This window comes from Haematobia irritans, chromosome 2 (genome assembly GCF_050003625.1).
Source record: "Haematobia irritans isolate KBUSLIRL chromosome 2, ASM5000362v1, whole genome shotgun sequence".
Taxonomy (NCBI): Eukaryota; Metazoa; Arthropoda; class Insecta; order Diptera; family Muscidae; genus Haematobia; species Haematobia irritans.
This window is the reverse complement of record NC_134398.1, coordinates 139,906,568-139,925,434: the sequence shown is the minus strand read 5'-3', so window position 1 is coordinate 139,925,434 and position 18,867 is coordinate 139,906,568. Positions and strand designations below refer to the sequence as shown.

General features: G+C 38.0%; 2 protein-coding genes across 7 annotated transcripts in view; one reads left to right on the top strand and one right to left on the bottom strand.

The window, feature by feature from the left end:
* The window catches only part of LOC142226314 (uncharacterized), a 549,856-nt gene that overhangs the window by 182,093 nt on the left and 348,896 nt on the right, over nucleotides 1–18,867 (top strand). The window lies entirely within an intron of this gene.
* Nucleotides 1–18,867, bottom strand: part of eys (eyes shut) — a 513,219-nt gene that overhangs the window by 189,436 nt on the left and 304,916 nt on the right. For all 3 annotated transcript variants that reach the window (XM_075296235.1, XM_075296234.1, XM_075296236.1), the window contains exons 6-7: nucleotides 18,097–18,249; nucleotides 12,110–15,054 (exon numbers count right to left, since the gene is read on the bottom strand). In XM_075296235.1, coding sequence (XP_075152350.1) covers nucleotides 12,110–15,054; nucleotides 18,097–18,249 — 3,098 coding nt within the window. The remainder of the gene's footprint in view (nucleotides 1–12,109; nucleotides 15,055–18,096; nucleotides 18,250–18,867) is intronic.

Below are 18,867 nucleotides of genomic sequence, written 5' to 3'. Positions count from 1 at the left end.
ATTAATTTAGAAGCCATTAGAAATTGTTCACTATCTATGTAAGTATTCGCGATTTGATGGAATAATCCCCGCCAAAGCTTGGCAGGAGTCAAACCTTTGACTAGACTTTCTTTTTCTCCTAATTCTTTCCTTTAATCTCTGTGACATATTTAAATATGCAATTATTGTACATTTGCCTTATCGCCATTGCAAACCGTTTCATTTTCGATAAATTAATTTTAAATTTTAATTCAATAATCATTTACACTCTAATCTTACCACATTTGTATGTTAATGTTAATTTAAATTTAATTACATATAAAAAAGATATGAACTAATAAAATAAAACAAAAAAAAAAGTTTATTCATAGGTTCTATTTATATATGCTGTAATTATTAATGTATAATGAATATTATACAACCAATTATTATTTAATTACACAAAAATTTGTTTATATGGTATTTGACTCTGGAAACTATAGTCAATATAATATCAATGTGACAATTCCAAGAATTTGCAATGGGAGATAATTGTAAAAGCTTATGGTTTTTGTTTGTGTTTATTAATTTTTCCTCGTTTCATTAGATATTTAGCTACAAACATTTGTTATTGAACTCTTAAAATGTAATTATTAAATTTATATAAACAATAAAAATGGCGAAAAAAATGTTAAGGCTAAATAAACTAACGAACACTTTCCTGTGTGCGCAGTTCAGACAACGTGTCAAACTGTGTCTGAAACCATAACGAAATCATAAATATCGGCAGGTTATAGACCACAGAAATAATTCAGCAATGAAGATCTCTTGACTAAACATTTGAATCGGGGATAGGATCCATAAATCTTTAAAATATTTCGATTATTCTTCATTAAAGTTTTACAAGAAGTATTATTCGTAGAGGGAACAATTTTCCCATTTATATAGAATGGATTTCTGTGCAATAGGAAAATTCTGCCTCATGCTTATCTAAGGCCTGAGCTTACAGATAGCTATCTTAAAACTTGAATAGGGCTGGGCTAGTGAGCCTGCATTGCATGAACTTGTCACCTGTACAGAAAGAAATTTCTCGAAATATTTTTACACCCAACACCATACACACAAAAAATATCAATTAATTTTATTGTCAATACAATTAAAATTGTGTTTAAATAATTTGTAAATGCAATTACGATTTTAGTAACATTAGCAAACAATTTTGTTATATCAACAAAAAATTTGTAGAACTGAAAAATTTTCTGGAACAACAACTAATTGTTAGCTCAAAAATTATAATATTATTTTGTGTGTAGGATGGGGGGTATATTAACTTTGTCATTCCGTTTGTAACACATCGAAATATTGCTCTTCAGTTGTCAAAATGCCGTCCAAGCAAGAAGAGCACCGTATCAAAATTTTGCTCGCGCATCGCGAAAATCCGAGCTACTCGCACGCAAAGCTGGCAAAATCGCTAAAAGTTGCCAAATCAATCGTTACAAATGTAATTAAAGTGTTTGGGGAACGTTTGTCGACAGCCAGGAAGTCTGGATCGGGGGGAAATCGAAAACCGGAAGCCGCTGAGACGACAAAGAGAGTTGCAGGTAGTTTCAAGCGAAACCCTAACCTCTCTCTCCGAGATGCCGCAAATAAGCTGGGTGTATCGTCTACAACCGTGCATCGAGCCAAAAAACGAGGCGGACTATCGACTTACAATAAGGTAGTGACTCCAAATCGCGATGATAAACAAAATACGACCGCCAAAGCGCGATCCCGGAGGCTGTACACGACGATGCTGACGAAGTTTGACTGCGTGGTAATGGACGACGAAACCTACGTCAAAGCCAACTACATGCAGCTTCCGGAGCAGGAGTTTTATACGGCAAAAGGAAGGGGAAAGGTAGCAGATATTTTCAAGCACATAAAACTGTCAAAGTTCGCAAAGAAATATCTGGTTTGGCAAGCCATCTGTACCTGTGGCTTGAAAAGCAGCATTTTCATAGCTTCCGGGACTGTCAACCAAGAAATTTACGTGAAAGAGTGTTTGAATAAGCGTCTGCTGCCTTTCCTGAAGAAACACGGTTGTTCCGTACTGTTTTGGCCGGATTTGGCATCTTGCCATTACGGTAAAAAGGCCATGGAGTGGTATGCCGCCAACAACGTGCAGGTGGTTCCCAAGGACAAGAACCCTCCCAACACGCCAGAGCTCCGCCCAATTGAGAAATACTGGGCTATTGTCAAGCGGAACCTAAAGAAGACTAAAAAAACTGCTAAGGACGAGCAGCAGTTCAAGGCAACCTGGCTTTCTGCGGCGAAGAAGGTGGACGAGGTGGCTGTACAACATCTGATGGCAGGTGTCAAGCTTGAGGCCCGGCAATTCGGATTTGGAAAAGCGAAAGCCTAACTGAATATTTTTCCTAAATTTTATACTATTGAACTTGAAAAAGAAATTTAATTTGATTTTATAAATAAACGATTTCACCGATTTACACGCGTTTTCCCTTGACCAAATTTTGACCGTATCACCCTTTACTCGTATACTAACAACTTGTACTAAATTTCAACCGGATCGGGTGAATTTTGCTTTTCCAAGAGGCTCCGGAGGTCAAATCTGGAGATCGCTTTATATGGGGGCTATATATAATTGTGGACCGATATGGATACATTTTTGCTTGGTTGTTAGAGACCATATATAAACACCGCGTACCAAATTGCAGCCGGATCGGATGAAATCTTCTTCTTTAAGAGGCTCCGCAAACCAAATCTGGGGGTTGGTTTATATGGGGGCTATACGATATGACCCATTTGCACTACCATACGACCTACGTCATTAACAACTATTTGTGCTAAGTTTCAAGTTGATAGCTTATTCCGTTCGGAAGTTAGCTTGATTTCAACAGACGGACGGGCGTGGCTATATCCACTCAGAATAGCTCCAACCTTAATGGGCATGTATGATTTCATGTCTGCAAAATTGACCTGGTGTTTACTCAATAAAACTAAGTAGTTTGCGCAGTTTGCAAGGTTGCTTTTTTGAGTCAACTAATTTAAAAATATCAAATGTTTCGCAATGAACGCATTGGATTTCTCCATCTATAGGTTAGGTTAGGTGGCAGCCCGATGTATCAGGCTCACTTAGACTATTCAGTCCATTGTGATACCACATTGGTGAACTTCTCTCTTATCACTAAGTGCTGCCCGATTCCATGTTAAGCTCAATGACAAGGGACCTCCTTTTTATAGCCGAGTCCGAACGGCGTTCCACATTACAGTGAAACCACTTAGAGAAGCTTTGAAACCCTCAGAAATGTCACCAGCATTACTGAGGCGAGATAATCCACCGCTGAAAAACTTTTTGGTGTTCGGTCGAAGTAGGAATCGAACCCACGACCTTGTGTATGCAAGGCGGGCATGCTAACCATTGAACCACGGTGGCTCCCTTCTCCATCTATAATTTGACAAAAATATATTCGTCGTCATATATTTTTGCCAGATATGTTATGTTCTGCCCTATTTTAGTACAAGTGTATTCTTCATCTCGAAAATGGCCATAGTCTACCGAAAGCTTTCCCTTAATGAAATACATCTGGTGTCTTTGCGATCTTTCTTTATGTGCTTTAAACAACTTTTTACCTATTTTAAATCCAAATGGATTTTCATTAGTTAGAAAAATATAATTTTGTTTTTTTTTTTTTTTAACCTTATTTATATTTGCATTCCTTCGTACAATAAAACTATCGTATATTTGTTGTATGGAAACTATGTAAACATTTGCAGAACTTCAGGATATCATCATTAGCCAATAACATCATAGTCATGACCCCGATTTAGATTCTCTAGCATGAGTATGATAATCAAATTTAGAATTACCCTAACGCAAACAAATATTTTAGTTTAGTTTTCGTTGAAAATATTTGAATTAGACTTTGGGTCATTAATATTAATTCAACAATTTCAACAAATTCATATTGTTGCTAAAACAAATGCCAATGTATACACCGAAAAAAAACGTAAACTGTTTTATGGGTAAAATGATATACTAGAATGCCGAAATTTTGTGACATGTTTGGACTTGCTTGTTTCGTTTTCTTGCTTTGGTGTCGTAAACCGTGACAGAAAAAATGGGACATTAAAGGGTTAACAGTGAATTTTACTGTCGTTGAAAAGATCAGGAAATTTTAATGGGTCTCAGGATTTTTTTTAATTAACGACTGACTTTTTTCGGTGTAAATCCCGAAAAAAAAACTAAACTAAATACCAGACAAAAACGTAAAACTACACAAAAACAGAATAATGCATTTGCTCTAGAAACATGAAAAAAAAACAAAAACGCCCAAAAAGGCTGAAATGGAAAAAGTTGAACATTTAATTAAGAACCATGCTGCAGTATTGTTTGCAAAGCTAGACAGATATATACATGGAAAAATAGTGGTGTGTATATTAGGGTGAGACAGAAATGTCCTGGAAAACTTCGGCGAATTTGTTTGGGGATAAAAAAAGCCCGGCAAATGGGTATAGAAAGTTGGGGCTTAAACGGCCTGTAAATAATGTCGGGAGAAAATAGTTCAGAATTTCTAAAAAGTGTAATTAAAATTTTCTAAAATTAATCTTCATTTTCATTCCTGGTGGGTTCACTATTTTTGTTGAGTGTTCCTCGTGGGCAAATTGATCTAAAATGTAGTCCAGTTTTTTGAGATTCTCGTAATGCTTTTTATACCCTGCGCCACATATGTTTGTAACACTCAGAAGGAGACGAGATAGACACATGGTATCTTTGGCGATAATGCTCAAGGTGGGTCCCTGAGTCGATATAACCATGTCCGTCTGTCCGTCCGTCCGTCCGTCCGTCTGTCCGTCCGTCCGTCTGTCTGTGAACACATTTTTGTGATCAAAGTCTAGGTCGCAATTTAAGTCCAATCGCCTTCAAATTTGGCACATGTTCCTAATTTGCGTCAGAATAGAACCCTATTGATTTTGGGAGAAATCGGTTCAGATTTAGATATAGCTCCCATATATATCTTTCGCCCGATATGCACTAATATGGACCCAGCAGCCAGAGTTTTATACCGATTTATTTGAAATTTTGTACAATCATAACACTTAGTCGTATAGTCAAGTGTGCAAAATTTTATTGAAATCGGTTCAGATTTAGATATAGCTCCCATATATATCTTTCGCCCGATATGGACTTATATGGCCCCAGAAGCCAGATTTTTTGCCGAATTTGGTTGAATTTTTGCACTAGGAGTACAATTAGTAGTATAGTTAAGTGTGCAAAAGTTGATTGAAATCGGTTCAGATTTAGATATAGCTTCCATATATATCTATCGCCCGATATGGACTAATATGGTCCTAAAAGCCAGAGTTTTGGCCCAATTTCGTTGAAATTTTGCACAGGGAGTAGATTTAGCATTGTAGATATGCGTGCCAAATTTGGTTGAAATCGATTCAGATTTAGATATAGCTTCCATATATACTTTTCGCCCGATATGGACTTATATGGACCCAGAAGCCAGAGTTTTATCTCGATTAGCTTGAAATTTTTCACAAGGAGTACAATTGGTAGTATAGTCATGTGTGCCAAATTTGATTGAAATCGGTTCAGATTTAGATATAGCTTCCATATATATTTGTCGCCCGATATGGACTTATATGGCCCCAGATGCCAGAGTTTTGGCCCAATTTGGTTGAAATTTTGCACTAGGAGTTCAATTAGTAATATAGTCATGTGTGCCATATTTGATTGAAATCGGTTCAGATTTAGATATAGCTCCCATATATATGTTTTTCTGATTTCGACAAAAATGGTCAAAATACCAAAATTTTCCTTGTTAAAGTTGTAAAAAATGACTCTAATTTTCCTAAACTTCTAATAAATATATATCGAGCGATAAATCATAAATAAACTTTTGCGAAGTTTCCTTACAATTGATTCAGATTTAAATGTTTCCCATATTTTTTACTAAAATTATGTTCCACCCTAGTGCATTAGCCAACTTAAATTTTGAGTCTATAGATTTTGTAAAAGTCTATCAAATTCTGTCCAAATCGAGTGATATTTAAATGTATGTATTTGCGACAAACCTTTATGTATAGCACCCAACACATTTGACGGATGTGATATGGTATCGAAAATTTATATCTACAAAGTGGTGCAGGGCATAATATAGTCGGCCCCGCCCGACTTTAGACTTTCCTTACGTGTTTTAACTAAAGAAAACATACTGACATTTTTGAAGTAGTGGCATCCTTGGCTCGAAATCAATACGAAACTCTTGAAGTGAAAATCAAAATCTGTGACTCCAAATCTGTGACCAGTGAGGTTATTATTTATTAACAAATCAGTGTTGCCAGGTTATTTTTGATTCTTCCCCCCAAATCTTAAGAAAAAAACCCCTAAATTGGTCTAGACTTTTTTCAAAAACCCCCAAAAATTTTAAGTATGTAAATAGTACAAAAGAGGCCCAAAATTTCGTTAAAAATCCTGTACTGATACACTTATTAAAAATTAAATTTAACACAAATATATAAATTGAAAAAAGGTTTTTTCTGAGGAACAAAATTTTAGACACAATAAGTTTTTTTAATGCTAAAAAAATTTTGTTTTTTGAAGTAAATAAAAATCATTACACCACTTGTCACAAATTCGGGTTCGATTCCTGCTTCGACCGAACACCAACAATTTTTCAGCGGTGGATTATCCCACCTCAGTAATGCTGGTGATATTTCTGAGGGTTTCAAAGCTTCTCTAAGTGGTTATACTGCAATGTGGAACGCCGTTCGGACTCGGCTATAAAAAGGAGGTCCCTTTACATTGAGCTTAACATGGAATCGGGCAGTGATGCGAGAGAAGTTCACCAATGTGGTATCACAACGGACTGAATAGTCTAATTGATCCTGATACATCGGGCTGCCACCTAGCATAACCTAACCTTGTTTTTAATTGTATCAAATATTAAAAATGCCCCTTCAACAGATACGTTTAAAAAATAATGTCATTGCATACTTGCTTGTATTTAGGAACATGGGTTGACTTCCCTTATTTTTATACCCTTCACCACTACTGTGGTACAGGGTATAATAAGTTTGTGCATTTGTATGTAACGCCAAGAAGGAGTAATCATAGACCAACCTTTTAGTATACGGATCGGCTTAGAATTAAATTCTGAGTCGATTTAGCGATGTCCGTCTGTCTGTCTGTCTGTCCGTCTGTCTGTCCGTCTGTCTGTCCGTCTGTCTGTCCGTCTGTCTGTCCGTCTGTCTGTCTGTCTGTTGATGTATTTTTGTGTGCAAAGTACAGCTCGCAGTTTTAGTCCGATTGTCCTAAAATTTGGTATAGGGTCCTGTTTCGGCTCAAAGACGATCCCTATTGATTTTGGAAAAAATCGGTTCAGATTTAGATATAGCTGCCATATATATTTTTCGCCGATCTGGTCATAATTGGCGTGTATATCAACCGATCTTCCTCAAATTCCGTACATCCGAATATTTTATGGGTCTCGAAAAACTTGCAAAATACCAGCCAAATCGGTTCAGATTTAGATATAGCTCTCATATATAGCTTTCGCCCGATTTACACTCATTTGCCCAAAGAGGCCAATTTTTAACTCCGATTTGGTTGAAATTTTGCACAGGGAGTAGAATTAGCATTGTAACTATGCGTGCCAAATTTGGTTGATATCGGTTCAGATTTGGATATATCTCCCATATATAGCTTTCGCCCGATTTACACTCATATGACCACAGAGGCCAATTTTTAACTCCGATTTAGTTGAAATTTTGCACAGAGAGTAGAATTAGCATTGAAACTATGCGTGCCAAATTTGGTTGAAATCGGTTCAGATTTGGATATATCTCCCATATATAGCTTTCGCCCGATTTACACTCATATGACCACAGAGGCCAATTTTTAACTCCGATTTAGTTGAAATTTTGCACAGAGAGTATAATTAGCATTGTTGCTATGCGTGCCAAATTTGGTTGAAATCGGTTCAGATTTAGATATAGCTCCCATATATATGTTTTTCTGATTTCGACAAAAATGGTCAAAATACCAACAATTTCCTTGTAAAATCGCCACTGCTTAGTCGCAAAGTTGTAAAAATGACTCTAATTTTCCTAAACTTCTAATACATATATATCGAGCGATAAATCATAAATAAACTTTTGCAAAGTTTCCTTAAAATTGCTTCAGATTTAAATGTTTCCCATATTTTTTTACTAGCATTGTGTTCCACCCTAGTGCATTAGCCGACTTAAATTTTGAGTCTATAGATTTTGTAGAAGTCTATCAAATTCTTCCAGATCGAGTGATATTTAAATGTATGTATTTGGGACAAACCTTTATATATAGCCCCAAACACATTTGACGGATGTGATATGGTATCGACAATTTAGATCTACAAAGTGGTGCAGGGTATAATATAGTCGGCCCCGCCCGACTTTAGACTTTCCTTACTGTTTTTCTCTAAATTCATGCCAGGGGTAATAATTAACCCCTAAAAATCCCCCTAAACGTGTAAAAAACCCCTAAATTTGGGGGGAAACCCCAAAATTCATTGAAAGATTATAAAAATCCCTTCTTTTCAAAGTCACTATTACAATACTAATAGCCACCCTAATGTAAATATTATAGCCTATACAATGTCTGGTATATCTATGTAATTGGTAAATGCCTCTGTGAATTTTATCAGTTTTTGATTGCAATGGAATCTCTAACAATTCTAGGAAAAGCAATGTAGTCTACCATAACACTTACACAATGGAAAGTGGCTATGCTAATGAAGTTATTTTGTGTATATTGAGAAAATATTCTATTCCCTTTTAGAAAATACAATGAAATTCTAAGAATTAAATTTCGAAAAAAATTTTTGTTTACAGTTTTCTACAGTTTCCAGCTACACTAGAACGAATAATGAAATGTTCTCTAAAAATTTAATTTTATTTATTTTGCCTTCGGTTATAGAATTTCTACAAAAATTCCAGGACAATAAAATTGTACAGAAATGTAATTTTCTTTAAATTAGAAAATACACAAAATTATATGATATGAAAATTAAATGTTAAATAAAGTTTCGATTGAACTTCCGAATGAAACAAGCTATCGACTTGAAACTTGGCACAAGTACTTGTTATTCGGATGGTATTGCAAATAAGCTATATGGTCGGATGATATTGCAAATGGGCTATATCGGACCACTTTTACGCATAGCCCCCATATAAACCGACGCTCAGATTTGGCTTGCGGAGCCTCTTGGAGGAGCAAAATTCATCCGATCCGGTTGAAATTTGGTACATGGTGTTGGCATATGGTCTCTAACAACCATGCAAAAATTGAGAATAAAATTTCATCCGATCCGGCTGAAATTTGGCACATGCTGTTAGTATATGGTCTCTAACCACCAATGTGGACCAAAAATTGGTCCACATTGGTCCATAATTATATATAGCCCCCATATAAACCGATCCTCAGATTTGACCTCCGGAGCCCCTTGGAAGAGCAAATTTCACCCGATCCGGTTGAAATTTGGTATGTGGTGTTAGTATATGGTCTCTAACAACCATGCAAAAAGTGGTCCATGCCGGTCTTAATTATATAAAACCCTCATTTAAACCGATCCTCAGATTTGACCCCAGAACCTCTTGGAGGTGCAAAATTCATCCGATCCGGTTGAAATTTGGTACATTGCGCTAGTATATGGCCGCTAACAACCATGCCAAAATTGGTCCATATCGGTCTATAGTTATATAGCCGATCCCCAAAAATAATCTACCAAAATTTTATTTCTATCGAAAATTTTGTCCAAATTTTATTTCTATCGAAAATTTTGTCCAAATTTTATTTCTATAGAAAATTTTGTCAAAATTTTATTTCTATAGAAAATTTTGTCAAAATTTTAGTGATATAGAAAATTTTAGTGATATAGAAAATTTTGTCCAAATTTTATTTCTATAGAAAATTTTGTCAAAATTTTATTTCTATAGAAAATTATGTCAAAATTTTAGTGATATAGAAAATTTTGTCAAAATTTTAGTGCTATAGAAAATTTTGTCAAACTGAATTATATACGTATTTAATCGGGCTTTTTTTGTTTAATATATCCCCCCCTATGGACTAACTTACAATTGAGAAGACGGTGTGAAAAAGTTTTAAGATACCTTGCCATCGGCAAGTGTTACCGCAATCCAAGTAATTCGATTGTGGATGACAGTCTTTAGTACAAGTTTCTATAAAATCCATGGTGGAGGGTACATAAGATTCCGTCTGGCCTAACTTACGGCCGTATATACTTGTTAAAATATTTAAATAATTCGCAGTCGAAAATTCGACTGAGCTAAAACTTAAAAAGAATGCATTAAGGATGACATACATGAGAATTTCATGAAACTACCATGTTTTAACTGTAGATTGGATTAACTACTGGACTTGAGTAAAAGATTTTTGCTGAAATTGAGTTCGAAAATGGGCCATATAGTGCAAGCACTCATCAAATCAAATATAATTTGTGTACCCATAACACCGATCGGGTTTACTTGTCAAAGAGGAAGGCTGGAAATGAAGTGTAGCTCCTCCGATCAGTGTTGCCAGACGATTTTTGATTCTTCCCCCCAAATCTTAAGAAAAAAACGCCTAAATTGGTCTAAGCTTTTTTCAAAAACCCCCAAAAAATTTCAGAATATAAAATGTACAAAAAGTGGTCTCAACATTTCGTGAAAAAATCGAGTAGTGATACACTTTAAAAATTAAATTTAACACAAATATATATCCTGAAAGAAGAGTTCTTTCCTGAGAAACGAAATTTTAGACAAACTAAGTTTTCTTTTGATGCTAAAATGTTTTTTCGTTTGAAGTAAATAAAAAATAAAATTTGCTATTTAAGAATATACTTTAAAACAAAAGAGACTTTCGTTTGTTTAAAATTTCATTCCTGAGGAAATTATTTTTTCTTTGGATGTAATAATACAATATGTATATCAATTTAAAAAGCGGGCTTACTCTTAAAAAGCTTTCAGCTGCTAAGTTAAAATACGATTGTTTTTAAATTTGTCAAATATTAAAAATGCCCTTTCAACAGAAGAGTTTTAAAAAGATAACGAAAATAATGCTATTGCATATTTGTTTGTATTTAGGATCTTCTTGTTGACTTCCCGCATCTTTTTTCTCATAACTCATGCTAGAATTGTTCCGAATTTGCTTGAGAATTGCTCTACTTTATAAGGTCTGAAATAATTTTTTACCCCCAAAAATACTCCCAAATAAATTTTACCCCTAAAAATCCCCCTAAACATGAAAAAACTCCTAAATTTGGGGGGAAAACCCCTAACCTGGCAACACTGCCTCCGATGGTAATGGTATGGGCTGCCGTAATGATCAATGGTCGTTTCGCGGTCGTATTCGTTGAATGTCAAAATAAATGCTGACTATTGTTGGGGAAATGCCATAAAGACAGTATTGAAGCCCTGGGTCGACAAGCGTTTCGGATGCAGACTGATTTCTACAGGAATCAGTACCATCATACTCAGCACGCGTCAACCCAGAATGGCTTAAAAATGAGTTTTCTCGCTTTATTTCTACCGCACAATGACCACCATCTTTTCGTCTGATGTATTTTGAAGACGAAGTTTGGCACAAAAAATATCAAAATGTGGATCAACTCAAGACGGCGCTTTGACGGAAGTAGGCCGAATGTCGGTCTTTGAAGGCCATACGTGACCAACGACTGATTGCTATCTTTCTCAAAGCGCTTGTCTGACAGCTTCATTCCAGTGAAAGTTCAAGCTTACAAAAGAATTTTGATCTGCTGCATTCAGAAATAGAGTTACTTGTTGCATGATTACAAAAGTGAAGGTCAGATTTGATCAAAATCTACGCCGCCGTGGTAGAAAACTTGCAACATGGCATATTACCATCGCGTCAACCAAGAAAGGCTTGAAAAGGAGGTTCCTCGCTTCATATCTACCACACAATGGCCACAAAAACATCTGGGAATCAAATCGTTGGACTTTAGAGAGTAATGTGTCGATCATCTCAAGATGGCGCATTGTGGGGAATGGAACAAAATATTCATCAGTTTAATTTGATGCGATCCTCTTTATTGTATTTTTGCATTAATAAAATTTTCATAAAATATAAAGAAAATACTTTTGCACTTACCCTTGATCCCTCGGAAGTTGTGACACAGGTTCCACCATTGTAACAACCCATTTTGATGCAGTCAGCATGAGATTCAATATCTGTACTGCCACCACTGCCTGCAGGGCCCAACCCAGTACCCACAGTATTGGCACTTTCCTCTTCTTCACTGCTCGCTTCGGTAACAGAAGATTTGGGCGAGGTGAAAGGTATCTGGGTACCATAGGTTGGTGCGGCCATTGTTGTTTGAGATCCTTCACTAACCGCTGGGCCATAGGTGGGTTGATAAGTAGGTGAATATGTGGGAGTATGGGTAGGAGCATAGGTGGGTGTATGGGTAGGAGCATGTGTGGGAGCATAAGTGGGGCCATGAGTAGGAGCATATGTGGGTCCATGTGTAGGCGCATGGGTAGGAGCATAAGTGGGAGTCTGGGTGGGAGCATAAGAGGGTGGCATTGTAGATGGAGCCTGTGTTGGTATTGTCGTAGGTTGTGGCATTGTTGTCGGTCTATAGGTGGGTACTGAATATGTTGTAGGTGGCACATATGTTATAATTGGCCTATATTCCGTTGTCGTAGCGGAATGATAAGTAGTGGCGGTGGTGGTCATTGAACCTTGGCCTGCTTGGCCTTCTCCCCTTACTCCTCCTCCTCCTGTGGCCATTGTAGTCATTGGCATTTCGGGCAAATGATGATAGGTGGTAGAAGTCGTAGGTGGTGGCAATGTTGTAGGTCCCGCTGTTGCTGATCCCATTGTTGTAAGTGGACCATGATAATGATGATCTTCAGTGTGCATTGGATAAGCAGCAGATGTGGTGGGAGCATCTGGATGATATGGCATATGAGGATGTGTTGTAGTAGGTCCTGGATAATATTTCGAAGTTGTGCTATCATATTCCGCTTTACTTGTATACATAGTTGCCGGATGATATATACTGGTACTCGGTGTAGTTGTCACCTGAGAGAAGGGATGATATGTTCGATTCTCGGGTACATGAACTGTGATCGATATACCAGGCGTTAGAGTTGATACCTCGATGCCATCGTAATCATACGACGAACTTATCGTTGTTACTGTGTACGAGGGACCACGCATTGGTGTTTGTGTTGTTGGTACATAGCTCACTGTGGGTCCAGCTGGACCCAATTCTACATATTTGGTGGTTACCACCACTTCGGGATATTCGGTAAAGAAGGGAGCAGCAGTTGTTGCTATCTCAGGTCTGATCACAAAGCGTGGTGTGGCAGGGATACGATCATTATCGATCTCTTTATGTTGACCCGCTTCATCATCATCACCATCTTCGTCGAATCCCTCCGGTTGCTCTGTTGTGGGTCTTATGTGACTATCGCTTTCTGGCCGTGAGGTGGCATGTGGTATATCCAAGGTTGGATAATAGGTGGGCATGCCATAGGTGTATTTGGGCGTGGAATATTCAATGCCTACACTTGTCTCTATAGTGGTGAAATGATGTTGTGTATATACGGGTCTTGTGGGATGAACATAGATGCCTGGACTATCCTCCTCACTTGATGTTGGTCCACTGTCTGGTATAGTTTCATCAGATCTTGGTATGGGACTGTATTCATCCAAGCCATGGCCAGGAGTGAAGGGTCTATATGTGGAAGATTCATCGCTACCACTTTCATCGTATTTGGATGCGGGTGTTACTTCTCCAGAATGGCCTGGTTCTTCCGAACCATCACTAGTATCTGGCTGCGACGGTAATTCTGAACTGTCTTTGTCGATTGAAAAGGCCGATTCTGTAGTTGCTCCATAGCTATGTGATTGTCCTTCAGCTCCCGTTGCAGTTCCACCTCTACCTCCATAGCTATGTGATTGTCCTTCAGCTCCCGTTGCAGTTCCACCTCTACCTCCATAGCTATGTGATTGTTCTTCAGCTCCCGTTGCAGTTCCACCTCTACCTCCATAGCTATGTGATTGTCCTTCAACTCTCGTTTCAGTTCCACCTCTACCTCCATAGCTATGTGATTGTCCTTCGGCTCCCGTTTCAGTTCCACCTCTACCTCCATAGCTATGTGATTGTCCTTCAATTCTCGTTTCAATTCCACCTCTACCTCCTGCTGCAGCTGCTCTTTCGCTTTCTTCGGAAGTTGATGCTGAATCATCTGTAGTGTGAGTACTCGTTGGAGTTGGTTTAATACCTACATGTCCTCCCCCTCCTCCTATTCTGGCTGCTTCTTCTTCTTCGGAGGAAGTGGGTTTACTACTAGACTCTTCATCTTCATCGCCATGTGCTGGTCCCTTGGTTTTGCCAGTACTTTCAGATTTATCACCACTTTCCTTCTTATCGGCACCTTCATCATCTTCATCCTCATGAGATTTAGATACTGATACAGAAACATCTTCACTGCCCGACAAAGTGGTCACCTCAACAACAAAACCCTTCGATGTTGTTACCACCTCTGCTGCTGTGGGTCTGGGTTTTAGTGTAGGCGGTGCTGTAGTTGATGGCGCAGTGTAATTACAATCCAAAGAATCTTCACCAATCATTAGACACTCACACAGCATACCCGTCAACAATGGCGGGCAAGAACAGGAAAACGTGTCCACGCCATCTATGCAAACACCACCATTCATGCAGCGCGGTCCCAATTGACATTCATCATATTGGAATTCACACTTCTCGCCATGATAATCGGGTACACAATAGCAAGTGGGCACACCCTCCTCCATTAGACACAAGGCATTATTCTGACAAGGATTATCGGCACAGATAAGAATCTCCTCTTCACAATTTGTCCCCGTATAGCCCATGGGACAGGCACAAACATAACTGGCCAATTTGTCCACACACATACCACCATTCTGGCAGGGCGATGAATCGCATTCGTTGATTTCATCTTGACATATACGTCCATGCCAACCAGGCGGACATTCACAATAGAATTCGAGACCAGGTCCTTCAAGACATTCACCACCATTTTGACAGCGTGCTCCGGTACCTATGGTCGTGCAGTGACGTTTGTTGTATGATAGCAGCGGCATTGATTGAAAGATAATAAGAAAATATTTGTATTAAAAGCATGAACATATTATGGACATCAGTTAAACAATGAAATTCCAAGGAGGAATGAGTAGACAGTGGTTTGCAAAGGAATAATCGACGTTATAAGAGAAGACTGGGGCTTGCTCAGCTTTAATAAAGTACTCCGCTAAGTCCAATGAAGATCATGTTAATCAGAGCTTTAGAGATGATACTGAACTGAAGACCTATGGATGTTTAGATCAAACGCGAAGCCACCAAGGCTGCCATATGACTGAAGATATTGGGAGAATGGACGAAAACACGAAATACGACGATAATTGGGGAGACGGTGGGTTAAATTTTCCAGAGGTGACCATAGCTGCCGAGTATGACATTCTGATGCAAGTAAGATGGTCACGGGAAAATGGGATCCCAAAACAGATACCAGAGGGAAATCGCTAATGCACCGATGGATCGAAGATGGGTGAGAGGACGTTACGTAACGTTGCAGGACTTAAAGCTTATAAAGTTTTAGATCAGAAGCACAGCCCTCATGTCTGCGATGCCATCAAAATATAAGACGTTGAGTGATTAATCCATTATCGCATACTTGAGGTGGCCATAGATGCCTAGTTTGACATTCTGACGCCAGTAAGCTGGTTGTGGGAGCATGGGACCCCAAAACAGATACCAGATAACATGAAGCCAAAAAACGTTTACATTTTCACAGATTGCCGGAGACAATAGTAGACATTATAGTTCGATCACGAACCGTATTGGAAGACAAAAACATGATCAATGAATACTCGAAATACAGAAGAATCAGCATCATTTGGGTGCCGGGACCTACGGAAATGAGAGGAAACGTAAAGGAAAATGATCAAGGATACATTGGGAAGTGAACTCAGCGAACGCAAATCTTAAAAACGCAACGCGGGCCGAGTTGAATGAATAGGCACGGGAGTAAACCGATGTGGACTAATGCAACGGTCGGAATGCCGACGAAAATACTAAGGGATGGTGCATATCGGGCGTGTTTTGAGGATGATGAAACCTACACTACCTTTATCACTGTCCTGCCTTAACTTGTCAAAGAGTTAGCCATATCGGAGAGTGTGACATTCTGGTGCCAGTAAGATGGTCATGGGACCCCAGAAGAGATACAAGGGGAAAATGCTGCTACAAGGGGAAAATGCTGCTATCGGAGATAGGTGAGAGGGTGGGATTGTGCGAATATTTTGAGGAGCCACACACCGAGATCCTATTCCGATTACCGGATCCCTGCACTATCCTGCGGACAGAAATGCGTGCCATAACGGAATGTATTAAAATGATCGAAAATTAAACGAGGCCACTCAACGTTAACATGTTTACATATTGCCGGAAGACAATAGAATACATCACGGTTCGATCGCGAAACGTATTGGCGAAAGCACGATCACCGAATACTTAGAACACGGCAGGATCCATATGGGTGCCGGGACATGCTGGAATAAGAGGAAACATAAAAGAATGAACTGACAATAAAAGCTAGGACACATAGGAAAAGTGAGTTTAGAGAACGCGAAGCCAATAGGGTCAATGCCGGCCGAGTTGGATAAATAGACAAGGGAGTCACATAAAGCGATTTGGACCAACCAATGCAACGGTCGGAAGGGCGTCGAAAATACTACGTGGTGACCCACACACGTCATTAGATCTACTCAAGGAGAGTAGGATGGCAGTGAGGAGGGCCGTGGTTATAATGGCGATGTGGACAAATGCATCTGGTACCAGGTGAAAATACTAATAGGTGAAGAAAAATACTGTAGAACTAGTTACGGATATTAGGACGACTGTGAGTAGGGCTGTGGGAATAATGACCGGTCACCTTGAGTTGAGAGCACATTTGCGCTGAATATGAGCACCTAAAGATGGTGCATCCAACAAATTACAGAATTCGTTAGGGACACAGAGATCCTGGCATAAAAGAATGGTACGTTAAAAAGAAGAAGTTAAAGCGCACAACAAGCATAATCTGAATCGAATACTCAGGCTCTGCATCATATGGATGCGGGGACATACCGGAATAATAGGAAATGTAAAGACAAATCAAAGGCGATAGGAACTTAGTGAACAACGCCCCAATTGTTTAGTAGAATAAAATGCTTAACTTGTATGCGTACAAACTGTCATGGGTTAGAGGTAAATCCGAGTCAGCTTGTAAATCTACAGAGTCTGAATCTGAAGGTTTTGCTGAAATCAAACAAGTTTGTGTCGACTCCACGGCAATTGAACTAATGTTCAAATTTTAGATTGTGAATTTAAAGAAGTTTTGAAAGATAGCAAACATGTTTGTTTATTGAAATAGTACCACAAAAAGTATCAAGTTTATCAACCCTGGAAATTATGTCCTAATTTATGATAATTGCCCGTTTTGGTAACTTCATTAGAATTCCGTATACTGAAATTCGAGTAAAGCTTACGAATTTCCATAGAAGTTTGATATACTACCATATCCAAACTTCTTAATAGGTACCTGTTACGACGACAGCCTAAGTCTAAAGGTAAAGAAATCACGTATTGCAATCAATACTACAATTGTTTACAATAAAATTATGGTTCACATATCCGTCAAGAGTTACTTGTAAATCCGAGTCAGCTGGTAAATCTACAGAGAGTCTTAGTCCAATCTTCTCTTGATAGGTACCTATTACGACAACATCCAAATTGAGTTCGAGTAAAAGAAATATGTAGGTCTATTTAGTTCGACGAATTTTTCATCGAGGATAATTCAGCAAAGTCTCAATGGTATATGGGGCATATAAGTATTCCATTAACGTACTAGGTACCTATTACAAAGACATCCAAATTGTTTTCGTGTAATTGAAACAGATCTATTCAGTTCGACGACTTTGCTTATTATAACTTTGCAAACCACTGTTCCTTCTCCCACTCGATATCCGCCATCTACAGTGTTTTCTTTATTTTCGAAATATAAAACGGAAAAGTAGGAAGTATAACAACCTTTGGTACTTACCCGTTTCACAAACAGCAACATCAACTTCACAATGATCACCCAAATAGCCGGGCTGACATGTACACGTATATCCATTATTACGGTCACGACAATGTCCACCATTCTGACAAGGATTTGACATGCACTCGTCGACATTCTCCTCGCAACTTGTACCTGGAAAAAAATTAAGAAAAGAAAGCCCAAAATAAGGATATTGAATATAAATCAACGCACACAGTGACAGGCCTAGATATGGATGAAAGGTCGCCAGGAAAGTTATAACCCTAGAGAGGGAAATGTCTATTTTAATAATGATAATTGTTTTTGGTGGACCAAAATAGATTTATTTTCTCTGCACCAAGGGAATTGGTATCATAAAATATTCATATAATGGGAAAGAAATATAAATTCATTTCTCAAAAAAGTAGGACACGTTAAATTACGTCGGTTTAAAGATCGTTGAGGTTTATCGCGAAATTATTTTGATTTCGAAAATTTGCGTTGATTTAGGGAATTCAATCACTTTAGAGCTTGAGGAAAATAAAATTACACAGCAAAACATATCACCAAAATATTTCCAAATGAATTTTTTTTTCAATTAATAATTTAATTGATACAATTAAGATTTTAATCAAGATAGAAACATTCATTTAATTAAGTCAATGATTGAAAATTCTAAAGTTTTGAATTAGAAAATTAATTGATACAATTAACTTTTTAATCTAATTCGAAAGTCAATTAAAAAATTTAATGGATGTTTTTTTTTTAATTTTTGACTAAAAATTTATTTGA